Here is a 26,303-nt window from a genome sequence, read left to right on the forward strand (position 1 = left end):
TATATATATATATATATATATATATATATATATAATCATATTTTTATTTCCTACTGAGACTGTATATCTTTGATCACCTTACATTTTTGTCCATGTACTACCATGTTCTTATTACTCGCTGAGTGATCCACACTCACCACCCCTTGTACTGGTTTTTCTTTCGCCAGGTAACAGGTAAATGATGGAGGAGTGGCTTGGAGGATCCTGACAGCTAGTCCTACATCACATCCAAGATCAGTTTTCCATGCTATTTCGTATTACGCTATTGGTACTTTGTATTTGGATTTGGTATTGCGTTATGTTGTTTTGTATATAGTTTTGAGCCTTGTGGGCACTTTTATTGGTTTGGGTTTCATTGTGGTGTTAGTCATGCCAGCATGCAGCCAGCCTATTATGTTGTGTTTTTTTTAGGGTTTGCTTATGTCTTCCGCTGTGTTTTATTTCAACCGTGTGGGCTATTTATCAAATGCGTGGTTGTGTTTACTTCCAGCCGTGTGGGCTGATTATAAACTGCGTGGTTGTGTTTACTTCCAACCCTGTGGGCTATTGATAGCTTGTGAGTAGCCTTATGACATTGTATACATGTTTCATTTGTCACCGCTACAAGGGAAGTGCTATCCGATTTTCATCGGACAACCTTACCCTCGGGGCGTAATACAAAATCATCATTACACTATTGTATGTGTATAACCTAAACTCTAAATCTTTTCACTTTTTTACCCATAAAAGGACAGCCCGGTGCACGAAGCTCCTGCCATACAGGATCCCGAGAAAGGATCCATTATACATAGCTTACCTTATTTTTTACAAGAGGTGATTTCTAACTTAAACTCTAAATCTTAAATTTTAAATTTTAAATTCTAAATCTTAAGCTTAAAAAAAAATAATAAAAAACTATACTTGGTGAGCATACACACGTATTCCTAAAACACACTAATTATTTATTTTATTGATATTATGAGTAGCTATAATTTATTTTCTTTGTTTTTAATATGATATTAATTCTAATACACTTTTATATATATATATATATATATATATATATATATATATATATATATATATATATATATATATATATATATATAGTTGGAAGGGAAAAAAATTATTAATATAAATATTTGAGTGTTTTAAATGAATATGAGAATGAATATTCGATGTTCGATGGATATACGAACAGAGGATTAAAATTCAATCTGAATCCGATCTATTATCTTCCCTACTTTTGGATACCCTGCACATTGAATCGGGCACTGAAATGGAGGAGCATATTAATTTCTTTTATATATATGTGATCTGTTGTTGGCCATACGTCGTGCGTTCGTCTGCACCACAGTGATTTAGGCACCTAGAATTATTTTTTTTAATCAACATTTCTTGAAAGATGAACGTTATACCTTATGATCATCTAAAATTTTTTATCTTGAACACTATAACCCAAGAGCGAACTGAACCCTATAAGAAAAATTTTATTAACTTAAATCTATTATAATCTCAACGTCTAAATCTTAAAATTTTAAACACTAAATACATATAATATACCTCATAAGTATCTAAAATTTTTAATCTTAAACACTATAACCAAAGAGGAAAGCCTAAATACTAGAGGAAAAATTTTATTGACTCAAACTCATTATAATCGAACTCCTAACTCTTAAAATTTTAAACCCTAAATACATATAATATACTCCTAAAACAAAATAAAAAAAAATACAGAATGAATCCAGATGCCTAGATCATGGCGCCCGTATGCGCTTGGATATAGTGACACCTAGATCATGGCGCCCAAGGAGAAGAACAACAATACAACTCCGCGGCCTAACGAATCTGTCGGTAAGGCAGTCGAGCTGTGGCCGAGGTCGAAAAGCCACCTGTCGTCCAAGTCCCTGACATCGTCCAACAGCGGACCTGACTCCAATCTTCCAGCTTGTTTTGTTTTATAATGATACAAGTAGTTTCCTCTTCGTTGCTAGTTCTGCTTTTGGAGTTAATACACAGGATCTCCGATGGAAGAACTTATGTTGCTCATTGCATGAACGATTTCACCAGTAATTGTTACGACAACACCAGTAATCTTACAGCAATTCAGCATATTTGATTCCACTTCATTTTACAAACTAGGTTTGTATCTCTCAAAAAACCAAGACCAAGAAACTTCAATTTCTACAAACATTTTCACTGTCATAAACCTCCACTAATAGGCATAGAATTCATATGTGATACTAATGAAATTGAATAACACGACTATCATTTCACTGGTGAAAACCAAATTAGTTGATGGGAATGCTCCCGGAAGGAAGGTGACAGAACAATCAACTCACAATTAGGTTTTGATATGTAATATTGACTGCCTGTGGCTGGATCAACGAAAGTACCCATCAAAGGCTTTCAGTTGGTGCTGCTCATTGTTAATCTTGATGATCTCGCGGAGGAGCAAACCTTGCATTTCCTGGCTGAGCCACGACGACAGTCTCGTCTGCGAATAACGCCTTGATGAATGAAGGAGTTTTTAAGGGGTGGCGTCCTGTCATTCGTGGATAAACATCCTCCAGGAAGTAATAGGCATGACCAGCAATCATACCCTATAGTCGAGGCAACAGAATCAGTTAAAAACAATGAGTGATTCAAGAAATTAAAATGTCTGAATAATCAAACATCATTGGAGCCATCACCTTTTAGGTTAGTTGATTACCATATGTTTTTAGAAATATGCATTGATTTGAATTCCTCGTCTATTTCAAGCAAGTTAAGAGAGGCAAAAAGGAGATGTATGTATTAAGATACACCTTAAATTTTGTTCTATTGTTAAATTTTGTTCTATTGTTACATTGCATACATACAATGAATTTTGTTCTATTGTTACATTGCATACATACAATGAATTTTGTTATGCTGAAATTTCATGGAACTTAGAAAGAGCTTCAACTAGATGCTAAAAAGAAATACATATATTGACGCTACAACTAGAAGAATTAATAAAGCTTGGAGATATGAAAATGATTTCTTTTTAAGCCCACATGTAGGCCAAATAACTTAACTATCCACATAATGTTGTCATACTGCTAGCAAAAAAATGAGCCAACATAGCTCGCCCACCCTAAAGAAAATCGTACTGAATGCATTACTTGATCTAAGCATTAAATATATATGTATGTATGTATCATGGGGATATGATGGATAATAAGTTTGGTAAATTTCATACCACGTTAACAGCCCCAAAATCTGCTAAACTTCTAATTAAAAACAATCAAACAATAGGAATTCATTTGTCTTTTTCCACCAGGTCACTAATTTATATCATTCATCAAGCAACTAATTTAAATTTTTTGCATATAAACAAATAATTTATATTTTTTTTCAAAGCTTTGCTAAAATTCCATATTTGTCATGTCTGGCAAAGTTACTCGGTAGTATCCACTTAAAGGATGGACAAAGAATAATCACTAATCCATAAGCAAGTGTAAATGATTTTACTCCATAAAAAAATCATTCATAGTTGTCTATTGTGTTTTCAACTTCTTGCATGACTTCTACCAAAGTAATATCAGCTTTGTTTATGTTTTATAAGTTTAGTTAAATAACTTAGCATTACCAGGAGATCACCCCACGTACTGCTGCCAACAAGAATAGAGAAGCCAAGTAAAACCTGTCATATAAAATGGCAATTGTTATATTAAACCAATAAGTAATACGATGAACGATTAGCACCATAAACACAAGTATATTAATAACCAGTATGAAGATTTAAGAAGTGCATGTGGGCGGCCCTATCACAAACATAGAGCTCATGCAATATGTGGACGCATTATTGTCAACCATATCAACAAAAAATATATTTATTAATGATTCCTAAACAATTTGAAAGAAAAATAACCTACACCCACCCCATAATGAATATAAAGTGCAAATAAGACCTATGTTTATAATCCTTTCCAATGGGCACAAGTGTAGTGCTCATGCAGCGCCTTCATAAACTTATGACTACTAGCAACCTTAAACATCTTTAAGAAACATAATCCTCATTTATCAGCATATTGCTCATTATCTCCCCATCAAAAACCACATTATGACTCATTAGCTTCAGTAATTGTTCTGTGACAATTATTATAAATTGTTTCTGATCTAATTATTAGATCGGATGTACCAAATCTCAAAAGCAAGTTGTTATTCAGTGACAGCTGTTTTTCATAGTTAAACTTAAATGATACCATCTGTAATTCAAGAGTAATGGAGAACAGCAGCTTATTTTTTTATGATAAATTCAAATGCTTTTTTCATAATCAGAGAGGACAATGAATCAATCCTACTGGAAACTAATCAAAATCCAAATAACCATTATATTCTCACTTTCCTCATTAATCTGGTGTAACTTGTAAGTTGTGCTACTCAATTCAAGGCTGCCTAATTTCTCTACATTTCTTCCAAACTATCAGCTAACCTGATCAACTATCGTTTGTCATTACTAAATGATTCATTTTGCAAAAGAGGTCCCTGTTTGAACTTGTAGAGAGCATAAATCATAGATAAAATTATCAATCATAGTGTACCAGTAATTAGTTATCATAGAATGAATCCAATTGTGTGCAGATGAAAGCCATGGAAAATCTCAACATTAATGCTGAGTAATGCTTAACTCAAAAGACTAATAAATTAAATGAATATAAAAATGTGAAATGCATTCAACTTTCAGGTTAATGGATGAATTCTGAAATTGTAAAGAGTACAAATAACTTAACAGCATGTATAATATCAATGATCACACAGATGACAGAACTGATAGTTTAACTCACCCATGGTAAATAAGCGGCGGTGAACGTGAAGAGGCCCAAGAAACTCATGTGAATAAAAGGATTATGCTTGCTCCAAATATAAACCTAGATATGCATGTCATTAAACATTTAAAGCAAGAAAACTACAAAAATAACCATAAAAAACAAAAGATTAACATCCATCTTAGATCTAGACAAAAGTAATAATTAGTACTAACCATCATGAATGTTAATGAATTACTGAGAAATAATATATTTGCAAAGGTCGCAGACAAATATGGTATCATCCCTCCAATGAAAACGATCCCAGTTAAAATAGTTGCCCCAAACAGCAGCATGTAGAGGAAATCTGCTGTCTTGCCTCTGAAGGAGTTCTCCTCAAGAAGTTTGCAATATCGAGCAAGAAAGAACATGTGGAATAGAAAATCCAAATCTAGTAACATAAACAAGTTAGCATCAATAAAGACTTTGAGCTCTTTACAATCACAGACAAGATAAATTTTTAGATGAGGAAAACAACTGGTATGGAAATTTGAAGTATCACTTACATGAAAACAGACCCACTAAAACTAGATGGCTAACCCACCATTACCTCATAAATGCATGTTTGATATATCAGGACTAAAATTGAAGAGCAGAGATAGACATAAAGATGTCGTCAGCTTTTGTTGTTCCAGAATCTGTTCACTAGCACACTATTCCCACAAATCATGATTGTGAAAATATTCAAAAACCTTAAAGTACAAGCAACATTGTGATGCTACAACATTGTGAAAATATTCAGCGTGGAATACCTAAAGCTTGGTTGTGAAACTTTCAACTAGTAGATTGAAATCCAATAGTAGTTTCCAACTGACTGAGTGTCATGACTCAGTCTTAGGTCTTTGCCTAGGCTTATAGTGGTTGTAAGTTAGGTGAGACTATCTAGATTCATATCAAACCATTGAATGCATGAGGGTTCTGAATGAATAAAATGTTTCTATTCAAGAAATAGTCTACTAAATGACATTCTAGTCAAGTGGAGGCTAGCAAATTATTGGCCTCCAACAACTATATTCCACACTCTAGTTGAGTAGAGGACTTCTTTTTAGTTGAATAGAGTTGGTTGGAATGTATCCATTAAAGCCTTTTTTATATAATCTATTGGAGACATTTTGGGCAAAAAACTTATAAAAGAACATTTTTGATATCTTGTGCTCAAAATACTCCAAAAGTTTTGACAAAGTTTAAAGGCTTCAACTCAAGCTCTTGGTAATACTCTTCTTCATGTTTACATTTTCATCCTTAGGAAGAGTGAGGATATTGTTTGACTGAAAATCCCATTAGATGGATATTATAGAGCAAATTGTATGCGAGAAACAAGCAAATTGTGTTCACTATCTGTTCACGATGCCTCTAATTGACATTGAAGAGAGGTTATCTAAATCTGAAGGATTAACATCTAAAAAGCAATGAATGACCACTACTATCATCCACCCACTTATGATGGAATCAATTTTAAATATTGAAAGGTAAGAATGGTATGGATGTTAATTGGAAAAGGATACAAGGCTCCAACAAAAGATACTGAAAACATATTAAAAGGAGAAAATAGACAAAGGAACAAAAATAAAAGTATAAAAATAAATTAATGAGACCAAGATGTTATATTCTGATGTAATCATGCCATCTTTATTTTTTTTATTTTCGTTGCGATTATAAACTAATACAAATAATATGAACAAATGAATACTTGCACTATTAACATCGTCTTTATGGTGTGCAAGGAAATGACGAATTAGGCCATCTAAGCATCTTAACACTATATACCAAAGATCATTTGGGAAAAATTTCCACAAAGGATGATGAATGTATTTTTTTTAAATAAGGTTATGTAAGCTTAATTATTTTTCCGAAGTTTTGTAACTTAGCAATATTATCGATCAGGTCCACTCATGGATTTTTGTTTTAAAATATCGTCAACTACCTATGATTTAAGTTCCCAAACAACTCCTTGAACTCGGATTGATCAAAGCTTAAGTTTCTTAAAGTTTTCAAGCTCATTTGGTACTCTTTCTTTCTTCCTTATGCTCATTTACATTCTCTAGGGAGAGAAGTGAGGTTTGTCAGCTCTCTTGTGTTTATTTCATTTATCTAATTAGAAAGCTTGAGCTTAGTTCCTAGGGTTCTAGGAACTCATTTGTTTACAGAGCAAGGCTGTTCTAGTTCTCTCTGGGATAATTGTTAGAACTTGCTCAATTACCCTATTTTAAGGAGATTATTGTCTTATTTCAAGGAGCTTTATAGTGGATTTTCATTTTAGGGCAGTCACACTAAACATGACTAAAGTCGTGGAGTAGAAGAGGTCTTCAAATCACAAAACCCTGTTGTTAGTATTGTTTGACTTTGCTTCCACAGTTGTTTTGTTCACTTCGGTAATTGTACACTCTCTTACTTGTCATCTATTCACACATCCCTCGCTAGGCCTCCATGATCCTATATTATGGAATTGTGATGAAGTTTCAACAAGAAAAAACTATTTTGAAATTTTATAACAATGTAACATAGAAAATATATGATAAAATAGTTACTAATAGTGTAACAAATGATTATTATATCTCTAGGTTCACATCAAGAGTTAGCTCTAGGTTTTTACCTTTTTCCATTAGAGCTAGATGAACTTGTGAATTATATTTAAGATACACCTCTTTTAGTATAGATTCTCACATATAATAGTGTGCTAACCAATGAAAGTGCAAATAGCTTAAACTCAAACCTCAAATTGTAGGCAAAACAACAGAAACCAAGAAATTAGTTGCTAAAAGATCCAATTTTTGAAGTTATTTTATTCAAATTTTTTTCTCACTTAAATAGTTTAACCATACAATTGAAGGATCTTTCACAATAGTGTATCGACAATAAAACCAATCCTCAGAAAAATAACAAATCAAAATAAATTTTATGATACCAATCATGTCAAAAGTATCTCGATACCTTCAATCTGATGGAACTAGTTAACTCGTAAACCGGAAAAGGTAAAGGGAAGAGAAACAAAGCAGGGACGATAAATAGATTCCAAATCGTCAATTTCAATAGAAATATCAATTTTAGGAAACTCAACAAAATACAAGATTCAAAGTAGATGAATCATCATTCCTACCCATATTCCGGAAGTACAGGAAGTTTGTGACGAGGCGCCATATCTCATACTTCTGAACTATGCGAATAGGATTCAGATATAATTTGTGAGGCGATATGATCTGAGAAAGACATAAGCTTATTAGGAACGCAAACAAACAATAAAAGAAAACATTTCCTTGTAAAAAAAAAATGACAGCAGAACACGCGGGCGAATGGTTGAAACCCTAATTGGAGGTCATAATGACCATTGACATTCAGACGACCTAACTAATAATCGAATTCGATTGGTCACCAGAAATATGAGAGAGAGTGTTAAATTCACACCTCGAGGGTGCATCCGATGGTGGTGACTACGGCGGCGGTAAGGTACGACCGCGTGATGATGGGCATCTGCTTATACCAATCCTCCACTGCTTGTGCCATTTCGCAGGTCGCCGGCTCTCGCCCGCCTAATCACAGAACCCCGAGGAAAGGAAACCCTAAAGCTTTCAACGAATAGTAAGAATCGAAGAGGAGAAGAACAAGGGAACTCTCGAGCTCGGCGATGATGACTAGATTCGTTTGCCGTAGGAGCTTTTCTCACCGATTCAACGCGAACCACGAGCATTCCAGGGGTCACCGAGGACCTCATGAGGTGGTACCACCAACCGTCAAATGACACGTGTGAATTTAGGTGGACCATCTCTTGGGTATATCTCATTCTTATGACGCTTCGCTTTGATTACTTATTTACGAGTTAAATGTGAATTATTACTTATTTTTGATGATACACCCACCTACCGTCTGTAACACAGTTAAATAGATGTGTTTTTTTTAATAGTAAAGATATCTAGCTATTCGAATTCATTAAAATGATTAAAAATAAATATAATTTTATTATAAAAATAAATATAATTTTATATCGAATTAAGTAGACTAATAAGATCGATTAAGTTTAATAAATTAATTAAGTTACCTGTACTAAAGCAACTAATTAAATGAGGAGAATTAGATGGTTCAGCAAATGCCTTGTCTAGTCGGATCGGCACCAATGTCTTCCTACAGTTTGGCCCTTTCACATGAGCACAGTAGGAAGGTGCTAATCATATCCAAAACTAGTTAGCCACTATGGAAAAGAATTGCAGGATATATCATTCGCAAGCATAACACCAAGGACTTCTTTGTTCAAAACATAATCCTATTTTTCAAATGAGTATATTATAGACAGCTAAACAACACATCCAAAAGACAACACGTTGAGATCCTTTGTCAATTTCTAGGACGTTCATTCATTCTTTACAGGCAATGTAGAAGATTAGTTGGAAGACCGCACTTGAGAGATTAACCATTTCTCAAAACATATTTGATCTGTTCTCTATCTAGGCAGTGCTGAGAGGGGCGTACAATTGGATACTCAAAATTGTAGTAGCCACAATCTGCCGCATGACCAACAAAAAGAAACAACTAGCCAGCAGCAGCAGCAGGGTATTCTCCATCCGCCGCATGACCAACAAAATAATGTGGCAGATGTTGGGAGTAGAGCGGTATTCGCGATTCTCTATTATCTCTTATTCTCCAGTGTGGTTTGGACCATCTTGCACTACTAGCATCAAAGTCTAGGCCTTTAGGGAGCTGGGAACTATGTACAAGTTCTAAATCCAGCTTGCAGAAATTATGGTTGACATCAGGTAAATGATCTGTGTTAACACTCTTCATGAACTCCTCTTTCAACCAATCAATGTCTATTGTCTCCCCATCAGGCGACAAGCCCCAATAGAATACAACATTAGGCTCCGCTACAACATGATCAACAAATTCAGTAGGGTTTGGATCACAATAATTGATTACCATTTCCAGCTGCATAAATAAAAAACAAAGCTTCTGAGTCAAGGAAAAACTTTAACAATGAAAAAAATGAATTCAAACTATAAAGCAATTAATCTCTAAATCATGGAACAAGCATGAAAGTGATATAAAGAACACAAAGTCAGCAAGAACCTTCAGCAGGAGAGCACGGATCCGTGACTTCACCCAGCCTGCCCAATCTTGTAGATTCACATCTCGAGCAGCAAGAAAAATTCTCATAAAGTGAGTATACTCTGTTTTATATGGATATGCTTCAAACAAACTTTCCCATTTAAACTTCAATCCTTCTGGATCTTGCAACTGAAACCACAAAATAACAATAATAATAATAATTAATGAATTGTTTATGTGACAAGCAACAGTTTTGCCACATCCAATCTTAAATCTGAAACCAGCAAGGAGTTGAACTAATGAAAAACACACATTTAAAGCATCTTTTCTGTTAATATTTCAAAAATTCAAAAAATATAGATAATGGAAACCCAATAACTTAAGTATCACCTTTTCAAACTGGAAGAAAAAAGATGCAAGCATACCAAGGAACAAAACAAACATGCATGTGATACAATCCATGGGCATGTAAAATACAAAATTAAGGCTAAATTATTTACGTTTAAAATAAATGAGAATCTGAAAACTATAAATTTTGAAGCTACAAATTCAAAATCTATAAATTATATAATGTGAAAATTATAAATATTATAGTAAATTGTGCTAAGCACCCTGAAAATCTATAATTGCCCCAATACCAGATGATAAGCAGAGTAGGTAGTCCATCAATCACAGGTTAGATCCAAAAACTTCATGTGAAATGGATGTGAAGAATCAATTACTGTTTCCAAATTAATAGGAATCTCTAGAAAAATCAAGAACCTCATGAAAATAGATAATTAGAAAAATTATGTTACTGATTGCAAAAGGTAAGCCCAATATGAAATGCTAAACAAGAGTTGATTCAACCATACAAGTAATGGGGATATCTACTTTCTCCCTTGAATATTGGGAAGTGGAAATTCACAGATTGAAGAAAAGATCAGTGATCAACCCTCAACAAACCAAAAATGATCAGATGCAAAATGCACATGTTTGCATGAATCTATAAACTCAAGAAATTCATAGAATCTTCTCATGAATTTTGAACAACTCAAAATTAGGAAAGAGAAAAGTAGGTCATATGGAAGAATTCAATAACATAAACAAATAGGTGGAAGACATGGGATTACTAGCATGTTGCATTCCCATTATTATCGTAAAAAATACACATTGCAAAAGTAATTCAGAAAGATTAAGCTGTATTCTGAAAATGATCTTACCCTAGTCAAGGAATATCCACGCTGAAACTCAGAAACAATTTTTGTATAAGTGCTTCTTGTGATATTAGAGTTGCACCAGTCAAATGGACTACAAGGCATCATGATAGGCATAAATGACGGCATATCAGGATGTCCAAACTGAATCAATGGATCTCTTAGAATTACTGGTTCAGGCCAAGGCCATTTAGAGAAGGTCTCAAAGAAAAGGCATAAGAGAGCACTAATACTTGCATGCTGATATTTCTGACATACATAGGCTGCAAGGATGGCCAAGTGAATTCCTCCAAAGAACCCAAATAACTGAAATTTAACCGGCTCAGAGATGTTATTTTACCAAGACGAACTGTATATAAAAGCTTCATGGAAAGAATAAAGTGTAAGAGATCATACATGTGAATAAACTCCGCGCCTTTTTGCCCACAATTTAACACACCGCAACAAAGATTGAAAATTCTGCAAATCAAACTCACAAGAAATTAATAAAGAATGAAGTTGGAAGAGATTAGTTCATTACATGAAGAAATCAAACTCAAAACATGGAAGAGATGAATTCATAATATTGCATTAAGAATTACTTGAAGCCGACTATTCCCATTATTATCTATCCTTCTGCTAGACATTATAGTGATCAATCCATGTTTTGAGTTAATACTTAAGTAACACAAATTCTATACAAATTTGTCTTTTCTCTCTCTCTCTTTTTTTTTAAAAAAATTATATGTGCATATCTTTCACCCAGCTACTTATGGTTCTAGGTAATCAATAAAGAACTTAATGATTGTGATCACCGAATAAATTTCAATATGACTACCAGCTTCAGGATTGGATCAGTTTTGTCCATTTGCAAACAAGAGGAAAAAAACTAGCTACTGCAGAGAAAAAAAAATGAACAACGAAACTTTAGCTCATCACAACTTTATATATGTCTAGCTTCAGGATTGCTATTTGGCTTTGCCAAAACTTCAAGCCTTTCACCAAACCAACACATCCGCCCTTTTCTAGAGATTACAGCAAAGGACACCATATGAATATTTCAAAATTGAGGGTAGAAGTCACTTCAGCTAATCCTATCAAAATAAATAACTAAAATATAGGCATAATAATAACTTGAAACAAGATTATAAATTATATCACTATCTATCAAGGTTTAAAATTTCGACCCGTGCTGAGGTTTCGGTTTCAGACCGGAATGATACAGTTTCGGTATCGTATCGTACCGTGCCGATACAGTTTCGGTATTTTTTATTTATCTATAGTAATTATAAGATAAATATGTTTATTGTATATATAAAAATAAGTTGTATATTGATTTATTATAAGTTCTTAATTATTGAGTAATTTAATATTGTTAGAAAAAATAATTAAAAATAATTTTATTTAAATAGAATTGATATATTAATAATTCAAATTAAAATGGAAGCATCTATAATAATAATAATAATAATAATACTTATTACAAGATATTACTTTATATTAATAATAATTATATAAATTAACTATTTATTCATTTAATTAATTATTAATTAAATAATATATATTTTAAATAGTAAAAAATATCAAGTAAAAAAAATTTTAAAAATAAAAAAATATCAGAATATAAATATAATTTATTAGATTTTTTTTTAAAATTTTTTAGAATTTTTAAAAAAATTAAATGAAATTTAAAATAATAAAAAATATATTAGAATATACAACAACAACAACCAAGCCTTTTCCCACTACGTGGGGTCGGCTGTATGAATCCTTTTACGCCATTGAGCTCTATCTCCTATTATATCATCATCTATATTTAAATAAATTTTATCTTGTTTTATTGTTGCTAACCAAGTCTTTTTTGGTCTTCCTCTTCCTCGTTTTATATGCATGTTTATCATAGTTTCACATCGTCTAACTGGAGCATTTATTAGTCGTCTAAGTACATGTCCGTACCATCTTAAACGTGTCTCTCTGAGTTTTTCCTCAATAGATGCAACTCCTACTTTCTCTCTAATGCTCTCATTTCTCATTTAGAATATAAATAAGAATTATTATATATTTTTTAAATTTTTAAAATGAAATTTAAAATATTATTTTTTTCAGAATATTAATTAATAAAATTTATTTATTTATTTTAATTTTAAATATATTTTTTATATGTTTTATTAGGATAATTTAATTAAGGTTTATAAAAGTCTCTTCGAAATATCACACATCCTCCTTGGAAATTCTTTAAATTAATTAAATAAAATAAATAATTATTAAAAACAGAAAAAAAAAAAAAATCGCGACCGTAAGCGAGATCGCGCTGTGATGATCGCGGGCGATCCCGCGAGAGGCGTCCGGCGGCGCCGGAAGCGTCGCCACATAAGCCGTCACGCACGACACCTTCGGTGCCAAAGGAATTGCGGGACGCCACCGGAGGCGTCCCGCGTCTCCTCCGGCGCTGCCGAGACGGGGATGCCTCCCGTGTCGATTTCGGCTGCCCGGCAAAATAGTAAAAACCGTCCGTGCCGAGCGGCACGAAACGGCATTTCAAACACGACTATCTATAACGCAAGAGAGCATAGATTCTATCTATGCCGAGCTTCTAACAGAAACTAGGAAAAAAAAAATCTTGATGAAAACAATTATTGATATTCAATTGAGAAAACTTCACACTCAATCAATAAACAACATAGAAAGTATAAAATGCTAAGCTAATAAATTTATATGCATAAGTTAATATGAATTAAATTCCTAAATAAACTTAAAAATCCCATATTAACAATTCCTAGCCATCTCGTGGTAGTACTTTTTAGCTCTATAAGATAACCACTAATACCCAGATTTGAAAGCATAAAGATAGTAGCCCAGATCACAAGATGTTACTGCCAAGGACCCATGTCTGAAAAGCTTTGTATTGCAGAATGAAGAAGTTGAAAAAGAACTGACGTAAATATGAAATGTGCAAACATAAGAGTTTATTTTTAAAAAAGTTTTTTTAAAGAAAAATATAAATGGATTATGAAGAGGAAAAAATGACAACAAAAATACCTTCAAATTTGGAACTAGTTGAAGGATGCGGTTATTAGCACGAACACCAGACAAACTCCTCCAGCTAGTCTCATCAATTTTTGCTAATATGGACGGGTCAAAAATGTTCAGACACTGTAATACAAGTAATTGCCATCTATTACTTAAGAGTTTAATCAAATAAGTAAAAGCTCAGACTTTGAATTCATGCACTGAATATTTATTGATATAACAGATATAAAAAGGGCAATTCCACCTATACTTTTGACATATCTTAAAAAGATTAAACATTGAACATAAACACAAGGTGAAAGCACCTGATATGCATGGGAATGGATAATCAGAGCATTTAAGAAAATTTGTCTAATGTGGCATGCGCTTAAATATATAAGTTAATCAACACTAGAAAACATGATCTGCAAAAGTAGCTAAACAACAAAGTAGAATATGCAAGGAGAATTATCATTCATAAACAAATGAATGCATACAGCATGATCATTTAAAATATTCTTATGTGCACACCTCGGGAGCAGAAACAACAGAAAGGCGCGCATAAGGAAAGTCAATTGAAATCCCATTGAACTTAAAACGCATCAATGGGACTTTTGCACTCTTGACACACTGGAGTTCTGTAACTTCTACTCGCCCTTCTAACATTGATCTCAGAACAATGAAAAAGTCCTCCTGCAACAAGATGCATCATGATTTGCACTTAACAAAGAAATGCAACAAATAGTGGCATGTACAGACTTACCTCCATGGTGGCAAAATACGGACCAACACACAATGCATCAATGTCAGATTCAGGTCCGTGAACCTATATAGTTGTCATTTTGTTAAACAATTGTAAACAAACAGTAGCAACAAGAAAATATAACTTTTTGTTCAGAACAAGATACAAAAATTTAACTTTCTATGAAAAAGTTACAAATCAAGATTTAGCACATATCAACAGTAAAACCTTTGCCATGTTATTCATTGATAATAGAATTTCTCCAAACGAACAGAAACACCAATTTATTATGATATACGAACACGAAAAAAAAAAGCAAAAGAAGCAAACTTTCAAAAGCAATAACTTAGTTGGAAAGCATTGTAAAATTCTTATAGAAGAAAAAAGATAGTTGAGGACTCGATTTCAAAAACACATAAGCTCTAGTACGCACACACATGCATCATATGCCCACACACGCCTGCACCTATAATGCAATGTCCTTAAACACACAATGTTGACTGGTTAAATATTTAATACAATTCAGTCTCCTCTTCCAGATCATAAAGGTTAACAGAAAAAACTAGATGAGGATGGTTTTCTCTCAGAAGGAATATTAAACTTAATGGAAGCAATTGCTAAACCAATTATGTAAGCATATCTTCGCATGCTACTTGAGGTTATGGATTAAAACAACATAGCACAAATTCCCTTTGTTAATCATGTTATATCAATCAAACACATTGATATAAGAAGGAAAATTTTCACAAATTTTTCATTGTAAAAAATCTTAATGAAAACATGTGCATGGCATCTGTCATAATAATAGACTAAAGATCAAGATAACTTACCCCTAAACCATATGAACCATATGTAAGAACAGTTGCACTTGTTTGATAAATCACAGTCTTAGGTAGACGATGTTGCCAAGCAATCTTCTTTATCCATTCCCGGACTATCTACTAGGAATAAACATGTTACACTTACAGCAGGGCTTTTATGACAAGTTGATTTCAGAAATAAGTACTTCATATACAGAAAAAAAAATAATTCTAAAACTGAAGAACAAACTTACTTTGTAACAACAAAGAAAAGAAACAACACAACATTTTCATTATTATCTAACGGGAACACTATTTCTAGGGGGAAAAAGAGGAGAAAAAAAAAGCTGGAAATCGGATCCCTTAATCTGAAACTAACTGTTGGAGATATATAGTAAGGAGCAAAGGCATATCCATCACCACAACGACCAAAAGAAAAAGACAAGAAAAAGAACAAGCGAGCAAACAACTTCAAATTTATCAACTTGGACAACAGATTTGACCACAACTAATCACCATTTTAAATATCTAATTTTCATCTACACAGACCTGTTTAAGCTGATTAATCACAATTTTCCTGTTCACTTCCTCCTCTGGGGACGGATACAGACTTTCATCTCCCATAAACTACAAGAAAAGAACCAACAGTAAACTCGTTAGAATACAATCTTTGAAATCAGGGCAAACTCTAGGATGGAAAAAAAGAGCGAAGACAAAAAATAAAAAAAGGAAAATATAAATAAATAAATAAATAAATATGGACCTTCAGAAGCGATCCCGTTCTTTTCTCATCCATCTGCGCCAAGAACGCAGGATTCAAGCGCAGGACCACAGGAGGAGGGACGACCTTGGGATTCACGGGTACCAAGGCCTGCTTGCGAAGAAAGACAGCCCCGTCAGGGTCAGCGCGAAGCGAAGGACCGAGGGCGACCAAGTATCCCACCGGCGGATGCGCTGGCGGCGGAAGGATTAGGGTTCGGGGTTCGATGAGATGGGCGAGCGGCTTGGAGTTCCAACGCGGCGAGACGATCTTTCTGTCGTCCGAGGAGGCATAAGCCATAAAATAGGAGGCAGAATCAGGGAGAGCAGCGGCGGCGATGGGCGGCGAGGGTCCGGCAGAGCGAGGTCGAGTCGTGGAGGAGGCGGAGAGAGAAAAAAGGGGATGAAATGGTAGAAAGATAGTGCCAGACTCGGTGATCGGCTTTTATAGAACGCAACAGGTCATCTCGTTTAAGCAAAATTTTGAATTCGTTGTTGGTGGGGTCTGCCTCTAATCGACGAACTTTCTGGAGACTTCTGGAGGCCCGGTTCGGCCCAATAACTCAAGCGTCTCCAACAACAACTTTGAGGTACGTGTGGTCATCGCGATAACTTCTCTAACAAGAAAACGTCACGTCGCAATTCAATAGCCCCACAGCTATGCCGCATAAGCCAACCTTCCAAGATAGTCAATTGTCAGTAGATTAGTTTTGTGCTCCAATTTAAAGAGATTTGTTAAGTATTTGTATTTTGTTAATGATGTGACGGAGATAGTCGTAACTACGTGGTGTGATCAAGTTAAAATCAAGCTGAATTGGAAATCAAATCAGACCGAGTTGGGATCAAATCGGCACCTATTTGGAGGAGACCTCAAGTCAAATCCGAGTCGTATCTAAATCGAGTTAGGTAAGTTCCTATTGGGAACTTTGATTCGACACGATGATTGTTGAAGGGTCGATAAAGTGTGTCTCTCAATGGAAAAGATGTGTGTCGTTTAGAAATTACGATCATCCTTTTACTTTTTATTTAAAGATATTCGGCTGCATCATCAATGTAAGCAATTTTAATATTTTCAACTCTCCTTACCGTTTATTTTCACTTTTCGTTTTCTCCATCTTCTATCTAAGGTTTGATTTTAGTGTCGAGGAGATCTTGCTAAAGTTCGTCTTGGCCCCTCTTCTAATATCTTCCTTGAGTCTTTCCAGACTTCTATCCAAAGATTTTTATGGTGCTCGGTAGCTGAAGAGCTCAGATCCTCTGGTCCAAAATCTTCTGGACTAGAGGAGACTCTACAAGCATATTGGTAGAGTGATCTGGACCCTACCTGTTAAATAGGTAGGGTCTAGCTCACTCCACCAATGAATATCTAAGAGTCCAGGATTGGTCCAGGGATTTTAGATCAGAGGATCTCTACCCGTAGTTGAAAGGCAATCTCTTGAGAAGGCCGATCTCTTGAAAAGTCATCTTGACAACAACCGACTTGAAAAAAGTCCGACCTAAATGAAAGCCCGACTTGAAGGATGCCCCGTTCTAAAAGAAGCTCGACCTGAAAGAAGCTAGGCCTGGACAATGTCTGACCTAAAGGAAGTCGGCCTACTAAAGACCGACTCAACTTGTATCCAGCCGACCGAAGTGAGGCAGTAGTGGTTACTTTGATGGGTCGTCCCATCTGATTGGGTCAGTCAAATTATTTTTAAGCCATAATGTCTCTTTTGTTTGAAACTCAAAATATTCTTTAGACCAACCAATTTATTTGAAATAAAATAGAAACAAAACAAGAAGAGTCACAAGAATCCCATAATGAAGCTCAAGCAAACAAAGGAAAGAGAGATAGATGCATGAGAGGTGCAAAGGTTAGCTAGCAGAGAGTTATCTCCAATTTCTTGACAGTGCTCAAGAACAACGTTCAGACTGATCATATTGCATCACAACACAAGATTGCATAAGTTATTATATGTGACAGTGTAAATTTCCATGGGGCCAAACTATTCGTCCAAGTTCGATGTTACCTGGTTCATTATTTTTTTTTACATGTGACTGTTGTCCTAAACATATGGTGAAAACAAGTCGAGCAAGGAGGATGTGAGATATGAACAAGGGCAGAAAGATGACAAGTAATGAAAAAACACAGTAGCTTCCATTACTTGTGTTGTAACCAAAATGAAATGTTGCATTTATAGGTAAGTGAATATAGTATAGGATTAAGTTGGATGGACTAAATCCAATTAAATTAAATCCACATGAGTGGGCTTAATCTTCATAATATGAGCTTACACTTGATTAACACACACTACCAATTGCTATTAAGAAAACTAAATCCTAATTAAGTGATCTAAAGCTTAATTACATATAAAGGGGTTTGAATTAAATGGATGTGGATTCAATGTGTAGATCTAATAACCCGGTTCATTAATATTAATGAGTTGTTAATGATGAATAAACTTTAAGGTGGATAGTCTCTATAGGATGATCTTGGTATATAAGGGAAGATACTCCTGAATTAGAGCATGTTCTTAAGCTTCTTCATTGACCTTCTCTCTTCCCTATTGAGAAGGAATACGGATTGCCGCCGCCCACTCCTATAGAAGATAATTCCTTGTTTGCAGGATCTCCGTTGACAAATAAGAAATAATAGTCCTTAGTGATGGATTCAAGTCAACTCTTCGCTAGCTATTGTTTCGGTTTTCTATATTGCTTTAAAGATTGATGATAGTTAGATCTTGTTCAAGGACGGAGCCAAAGGGGGGGCGATAGCAATGGCCGCCGCCGCTCTTTAATTTTTAAGTATAAGAAATGTATGAGATATACGAATAGAGGGTGAAAGAGAGTCAAATGGGAGGCAACGACATGGTCGCCTCCCCTCGACATAAACACATACATTTCGCCCCCTCGATATGAAATTCCTGGCTCCGTCCTGTTCTTGTTGTTGATGCATCCTTTAGTTCATTATTGATGTATTTCTTACATATAGACACTAAATTTTAGTGAACAATAGTGTAGATAAATCAGTAAATGTAATTTTGTAGTCAAGTGGTTTGAGTGGGTAGATGATGTGCACACTTTGGTCATATGTTCATTCAGATAGAGGATTATCGACACTAATCTGATAGCGAGAAATGGAGATCAAGCAATTACTTTGTCTAGGTGTCTAGCAATTACTTTGCGCACTAAACTGAAGTCCTTGAGTTTCTCATTTGTTAAAAGGTTAATTACAGTCCTATGGTGCTTAAAATAATGCATGAGATCCTCCAAAAGCAAGACATGAAAACTACTTGAAGGAGACATGCCCTGGACAATAAAGAGTAAGTTGACAACACATCAGACCATATAGACTGAGTCGATAAGCATCACGACGGCAAGTTGGTTATGCTGTCAAATTTCCCCATTTTTCTCATTCCTTTTTTTTTTTTAATCTGAACGAAATTTACAGAAAAATTGGTCATTGAGTTTATCATTCTAGTAAAAGGAACTTTGACAGGGACAATTTGTGATCATTCTATACTCTAATCTTCTTAGTTCCTGCTTCAGAGTGATTTTCTTAAAGGTTGTCAATGTTCAGAGGAAGAATGGCATTTGATTTCCTAACGCAATTGCATTTTGTCCACTTATTTGTTTCAAGGTTTAATCCATTGAGTTAGTCCCTCAAGTTTATAATTAATTCATAAATAAAGTAAACACCAATCTCTTTTTGATACTTGTGATGGGGAATAGGATGGTTAGAAAGTACAAAAAGGATACGTAGCTAAGAAATACTTGAGCAAATTTTCATTCTCTTTTCTATATCCAACTAAACAAGGGAAAGAAAACTTCCATCCACTGATTTCCATCCATTCCTTTCGTCGTTCTCTATTTCCCACACAAGTAAACAAACCATAGTGACTCTCTCAAGTTGGTGTTTCACTTCAACTATTGCTACTTAAACCCTCCATCTCAATATAGTTCCAACCTTACTTTCAAGTTATTTAGCCTTCGATTATTAGTTAAGAGCCTTTTGACAACTTCTATACCAAGCACAGATAAACATCACATTATAATACAATTATCAACTAAAAGAATATCATGATTCAACAACATAGTGCCACATGAAACCACAAAGCAAATGATACATATACATACTTTACATAGATGAGCTGATAATGGGCAACCTTATACAGTTCACAACCTCCCCTTTGTTTTGCGTAGGTTCATAAGAACTTTCCAAAATATTAGCTTCCAGTAAACATGTAAACTAGGGGCTGGCAGATTATACGATATGCTTAAACAACATATATGCAAAAGGGAAACAACCAATAGAACCGACCATGTTGCTAATAACTTGTTCATAAAAAATCTTCACCTACTTAGCTTTTGTTTCATCAATTCTTTCAGGTGCCATAGTTTTTGAACTTGGTGATTTACCAATTAATGCCTTCTTCACCTTGACAATCGATTGCTTCACTTTTGAGATTATGGTTTTAGGTTTCTTACCTGATAGTTCAGCTTTAATAACCTCTTCATCTGCTTTGGTTTCAGTTAAACTTCGAGTATCTTGCTCCTTATCTTCTGTGTTCTCATTTTCAAATGTATCCTTTAATTGTGTCTCCAACTCCTTGGATTCACATTGCTTATCGTCAGAAGGTACATTACTTTCAGCTTCAACCATTTTAATATCTCGAGATAGTTCGACCAAGTTTGAATTCTGTCCTTCCAAATTCTCATCCCTAGCATCTTTACTAACGACACCTTCAGCAATGGATTGCGTTGTTTCAGTTGAAGTAGTCATTTCGTTGTCTAAATTCTCTTCGAGATTCTCCTGTTTAGCATCAAGCTCTGGCTTGGTGACATGTTCAGCAACTTCGATAGTTTCTGAAACATTGTGATCTACATTCTTTTCAGCAACTAATGTTTCTACTTGAACTTCTTTAGGCTCAGAAGGAACAACATCTGAAGTTCCATCGAGAGGAAGCTCTTCCTTTGGTATCTGAGGACTGACTTCAACTGCATTAGTCGAAACCTCCTCATCTGCTGGTTTTTCTTCTACAAAGGTCGGTTGAGAAGGCTCGTGAGCAATGCTTTCAGATGCCGGTTCTACAGGATTGTCATGTTCTACTATGTTGGAATTATCTGCACCAGAAACTTTTGAAGATTCATCAATACCTTTTACCTCTTCAGCAACAGTTTCTGAAACTGATGGTTCTTTTAGTGAATCAACTGGAGGTTCCACTCCATTAATATCAACAGTGGCATCGGCAAGCTCTTGTGCAATGCTCACAGATGGTGGTTCAGGGGTTTTGTCATCAGTTTCCACAGAAGCATCTTTTATCGATTCTTGCACGGTTTTTTCCTCTTCAGTAACAATTTCTGAAAGACCAAGTTCTTCTGATGTTCCAACTGGATCTTCTGCGATAGATGCCTCTGAATCCTCAGCTAGTTGAGGAGTATCAGGTACATCAGTTGTATCATGTGAGCCCCTGTCTTCCACTGGAATTGAGATTTCTTCCTTTGCCTCTTCGATCACAATATCCTCTTCTTTCTCTTCATCTCTTGCTTCAGCACCTGCTACATCCTCAGGCTTTGGAAGATTCAGCTCATCAGCAATATTTGAATCATCTGAAACAATCTTCTCCATCTTCTGCAAACGTATCAAAGGATACTTGCTTTTAACAGATCTCTCCTAAACAGAAAAATAGAGTACCAGAATCGAATTAGTTGACTTCAAGAAAACACCTCCAAAAGAAAACGTAGATAGATAAGATTCTGTGATCCGCCGACTGATTCAGTATCTATAGCATCTCAAAGATCATAGATTTCATGAGTGCAGTTAAGATGTAAAGACACTTAAAGTTGCTCTCTCACCTCAATAATGGATGGATCTGCCTCAGAAGCTTCAGAATTGCTTGAGATTTCTCTGGCTGGAGCAGCAGCGGCTGGGAATGGGAGGATAAGGAGAGACAGACGAGTATGGTGTGAGACTGAGTGACGCAGACACCAGTGGCTCAATTAGGAAGCATTTTCTCCGAACATGAGCTGGCACTGGGACAGAAACAGCATGAACATCATGAAAGACTCCAAATTTTAACAGTGGTCAAAACCCTCGCCGTAGATTGTCACCTTTGCGAAGAGGATTTGGCTGCCTTGGACAACAAAGAACAAGTCACTGATGATTGTCAAGAAGAAAAATACAGAGGGATGCTGTCAGTTGATGGGCTACAAAAAAATAAAAACAAAGAAAAATACACAAACATGGATGGAAAGATAGAGATGGATACTATTAGTTGATTAGCTACATTATAGTAAAAGTGGAATCTGCCTTGGATTCCACCTTTTACTATCATATATATGATTGGTCCTATAACTAAGAAGTAAATTAAAAAACTTATAGTTGAAATAAATTTTATCCTGTAATAACTAACTCATCCCTGCCTTGCCTTGGGGCTAGTTGATTGGCTACATGCCAAGAGACGAGGAGGATCACCATCTTGCCTGCCTGTAGGTCTCATGGCTCTACTGGTGGCTGCACTTTTATGTTGTGTGTGTGGTGGATCTAATCCATGGATTGAGGTCGCTTTCAACTCCAACAGGTAACAGTTTAACCTTTTGCTTAACTTCAAGGGAATGCTTCTGGAGTAAAAGACTGATGAATTAGAAAGGATAGTGATGCGGAGATAAAGTCCTGAAGCAGAAGGAAGTTTTTTTAGTTGGTGTCAATTAGGTGGTCTGGGACTTTCTGTTCATGTTGCTTTCAGACTAATAAGTTTCATGTTACTCAATTCAAACTTGGTCGATGTGTTCACTTGCAGGCCTTGTAATGAAATCGCATTTTCTCCGATTGCTGTTTTTATCTCCGTATTCTCGATTTATCTATTGGACAAGTTGGTTGGTTCTTTGCACCAAGTTTTGGTGTAGCAATTATATTTAGATTCTTCCTAATTTTTCAAGGTTTCATAATTGGACATTAAACTCATTTTGAGTTGCCGGAGTATTAGGCGCTTCCACGTGGTAGAGTCGCGACGATACCTCCAGCTTCCTTCAGGGTGCTTCCAATGCACTTAGAGGTACCTCAAGTATTGTTCATCTGAGAATGAACATCTTCAATCACTTGGGTAATGCTCTGTTCATCCGGAGTTGAGCTCTCCCAAATCCAACTTCGATCTTCTCCTTGAGCATACTTTCTTCCTAGTTTCTTATCCCTCGAATGCTCCGTGCATGTTCTTCTCGTCGACTGGTGTACTCTTCTGATCTGGTGATAAGGACGGGGGACCCTCGTTGACGGAAGGTCAACGGCACGTGGAGGTCAAAGGTCAAGAGATTCAACCCTGAGACCCGACCGACCAGACGAAGCAGGCCGACCGGCCGTGGATCCCCCGAGCCGAATGAAAGACAACCCGACTAGGGGTCGGGTTTCCGATGCTCAAGGTAAAAAGGTTTCAGAGTCGAGCGGGGATTTCCGTTCGGTCGGGGCACAAGGCAACAAAGACAGGCAGGAGCAATCTCATCCGAGCATATGACCGGAAGTCTTCCCGGTCGGACCAATACCTACAACCGGCGGCAGAAGTGATACGCCTGTCGAGCGGCTGACCCGCTCGGCCCTGGAACAGACAGGGAACGCAAAAGGACAAAGGAGACAGAGGATAGAATCATCCTCGAGACATCTGCCGCCGACAAGGAGCAGGGTGGGCGGCTGAGCCGTACGCAGGATCGTACGGTGGAAGCTTCCACCGTCACATCCGGGATATGCTCGGACGATTGCGGAATGGCATCAGAGGTGCTTTTTTGACATGGGCTCGTTAATGTATGTTTGGGGAAGCGGGCACGCATCAAGAAGCGTGTCCGCGCCTCCCCGGGTCCTATATAAGGGCCCCCAGACGTCGACGAAGGTATGCGAAATCTTCACTGTAGCCACAGTTACGCTGCCTCTCTCATTTCTCGTTGCCTGACTTGAGCGTCGGAGGGCCGCCGCCGGGAAATCCCTCCCGGCTCAGCTTCTTTGCAGGTTCGCCGGAGATCTACACCAACAGTCGGAGACAACGGAGCGTGCCACGTCCCCAGTGTCCGTCGACTCAGCGCTCGGACAAGATCAAATTGGCGCCGTCTGTGGGAACGCACCTGAATCTGAGCGGAAACGATGGAAGAAGCTGGACGCCAACTAACGGTGGCACTCTCTCCCGAAGAACTAGACGCGCTCATCCAAACGCGGGCAGCGAAGATGGTGGAGCAGCAGTAGAAGGCTCAATCCTAGCGGATTGCACGGCAGGCGACTTCCGCGTCGGACGGCAGGGCAGCACCAGAGGACCGACCGGAACAGCTCTCGATATGGGGGCAAAACAAATGTCCGACCGGCACCCAGATGGAAGCGCCGCCCGCACCTATATCTTTCCATAGGGCTATGTTCCAAACGCCCTCGGAAGTCGTGCAAGCCAACCTTGACCGGGGATCTTCGTCCGACGAGGCGTCCATCCGTGACACAAGGAAGGGCAAGGCGCCCCGGACAGACTCGTCCCCCGAGCGGATCAATAGGCAGTTCTCCAAGGGCATCCTGCGTGATCCGCTACCAAGGCATTACACGCCCCCGGCGATCGAGGAATACAAGGGGACCACCGACCCGGACGACCATTTGGGTAAATTCGACAACACAGCCACTTTGCGTCAATATACAGAAGACGGACGACCCGGAAAGTTCCGCCCTACTCATGACTTTGATGGTTCTCGACGAGTATATTATATCCTCCACACTCCACGGGTATTCGGGAGTCGAGAAATTGAGTCAGATTTTCTGCTGGTCGGCAGGTCAGTTTTTTAGTTATATTCTTTTTCAGTCATAGAATTTATCATAGTTTCTCGAGCAAGGACTCTCAGCCGACCGGCTGGGTTTCCATTAGAACCGAGCCACAGGCTCGATGGCGAAGACCCCGTGCCATTCGGCCGGGCGTATATTATCCGAGCCACAGGCTCGATGGCGAAGACCCCGTGCCGTTCGACCGGGCGTATATTATCCGAGCCACAAACGCGATGCCGAAGACCCCGTGTCATTCGGCCGGACGTATATTATCCGAGCCACAAGCTCGATGTCGAAGACCCCGTGCCATTCGGCCGAGCGTTTATTATCCGAGCTGAAAGCTCATTGTTGAAGACCATCGAGTAGCGATGTTAAATTTTAGAGTCGAACCGGTGACTATAAACCCCCCGGCCTGAAGATCGTCGAGCAGCGACGTTAAATTTTACAGTCGAACCGGCGACTATAAACCATCCGGCCGGAAGACCGTCGAGCAGCGACGTTAAATCTTAGAGTCGAACCGGCGACTATAAACCCCCCGGCCTGAAGACCGTCGAGCAGCGACGTTAAATCTTAGAGTCAAATCGGCGACTATAAATCATCGGCCGAAAGACCGTCGAGCAGCGACGTTAAATCTTAGAGTCGAACCGGCGACTATAAACCCCCCGGCCTGAAGACCGTCGAGCAGCGACGTTAAATCTTAGAGTCGAACCGGCGACTATAAACCCCCCGGCCTGAAGACCGTCGAGCAGCGACGTTAAATCTTAGAGTCGAACCAGCGACTATAAACCCTCCCAAGAGTCGAGCAGTGACTTTAAATCTTAGAGTCGAACCGCGATTATAAACCCTCTGGAAGCAGTGACGTTAAATCTTAGAGTCGAACCGGTGATTATAAACCCTCCGTTGAGCAGCGACGTTAAATCTTAGAGTCGAACCAGCGACTATAAACCCCCCGGCCTGAAGACCGTCGAGCAGCGACTTTAAATCTTAGAGTCGAACCAGCGATTATAAACCCCGGCTTGAAGGCCGTCGAGCAGCGACGTTAAATCTTAGAGTCGAACCGGCGACTATAAACCCTCCGGCCGGACGACCGTCGAGCAGCGATGTTAAATCTTAGAGTCGAACCGGCGACTATAAACCCTCCGGCCTGAAGACCGTCGAGCAGCGACGTTAAATCTTAGAGTCGAACCGGCGACTATAAACCCTCCGGCCGGAAGACCG

General features: G+C 37.3%; 3 protein-coding genes across 9 annotated transcripts; all 3 read right to left on the reverse strand.

The window, feature by feature from the left end:
• Positions 1–2,075: 2,075 nt before the first annotated feature.
• Positions 2,076–8,493, reverse strand: LOC121992687 (derlin-2.2-like). The gene is made up of 6 exons (XM_042547202.1): positions 8,214–8,493; positions 7,909–8,008; positions 4,988–5,202; positions 4,791–4,874; positions 3,593–3,646; positions 2,076–2,582 (listed from the first exon to the last, which is right to left on the reverse strand). Exons 1-6 carry the CDS (start codon positions 8,310–8,312, stop codon positions 2,409–2,411), a joined length of 726 nt encoding a protein of 241 aa, XP_042403136.1. The 5' UTR covers positions 8,313–8,493; the 3' UTR covers positions 2,076–2,408.
• A 552-nt stretch (positions 8,494–9,045) lies between these two features.
• On the reverse strand, positions 9,046–16,761 carry LOC121992688 (nuclear poly(A) polymerase 3-like). Its single transcript, XM_042547203.1, has 10 exons — positions 16,335–16,761; positions 16,121–16,198; positions 15,602–15,709; positions 14,793–14,855; positions 14,561–14,722; positions 14,060–14,173; positions 11,438–11,500; positions 11,048–11,347; positions 9,867–10,034; positions 9,046–9,725 (listed from the first exon to the last, which is right to left on the reverse strand). The coding sequence occupies exons 1-10, from the start codon at positions 16,629–16,631 to the stop codon at positions 9,333–9,335; spliced, it is 1,746 nt and encodes a 581-aa protein (XP_042403137.1). The 5' UTR covers positions 16,632–16,761; the 3' UTR covers positions 9,046–9,332.
• Positions 16,762–20,334: 3,573 nt separating this feature from the next.
• On the reverse strand, positions 20,335–22,537 carry LOC121992689 (neurofilament medium polypeptide-like). 7 transcript variants are annotated; one of them, XM_042547211.1, is made up of 3 exons: positions 22,166–22,537; positions 22,037–22,092; positions 20,335–21,938 (listed from the first exon to the last, which is right to left on the reverse strand). In XM_042547211.1, the coding sequence occupies exon 3, from the start codon at positions 21,936–21,938 to the stop codon at positions 20,667–20,669; it is 1,272 nt and encodes a 423-aa protein (XP_042403145.1). In that variant the 5' UTR covers positions 22,037–22,092; positions 22,166–22,537; the 3' UTR covers positions 20,335–20,666. The 7 variants fall into 7 exon arrangements, with proteins under 7 accessions (XP_042403145.1, XP_042403143.1, XP_042403144.1 ...); XM_042547209.1 differs by having other exon boundaries at positions 22,037–22,080; positions 22,166–22,535; XM_042547210.1 differs by having other exon boundaries at positions 20,335–21,941; positions 22,037–22,080; positions 22,166–22,535.
• Between the last annotated feature and the right edge of the window lie 3,766 nt (positions 22,538–26,303).

This window comes from Zingiber officinale, chromosome 6B (genome assembly GCF_018446385.1).
Source record: "Zingiber officinale cultivar Zhangliang chromosome 6B, Zo_v1.1, whole genome shotgun sequence".
Lineage (NCBI taxonomy): Eukaryota > Viridiplantae > Streptophyta > Magnoliopsida > Zingiberales > Zingiberaceae > Zingiber > Zingiber officinale.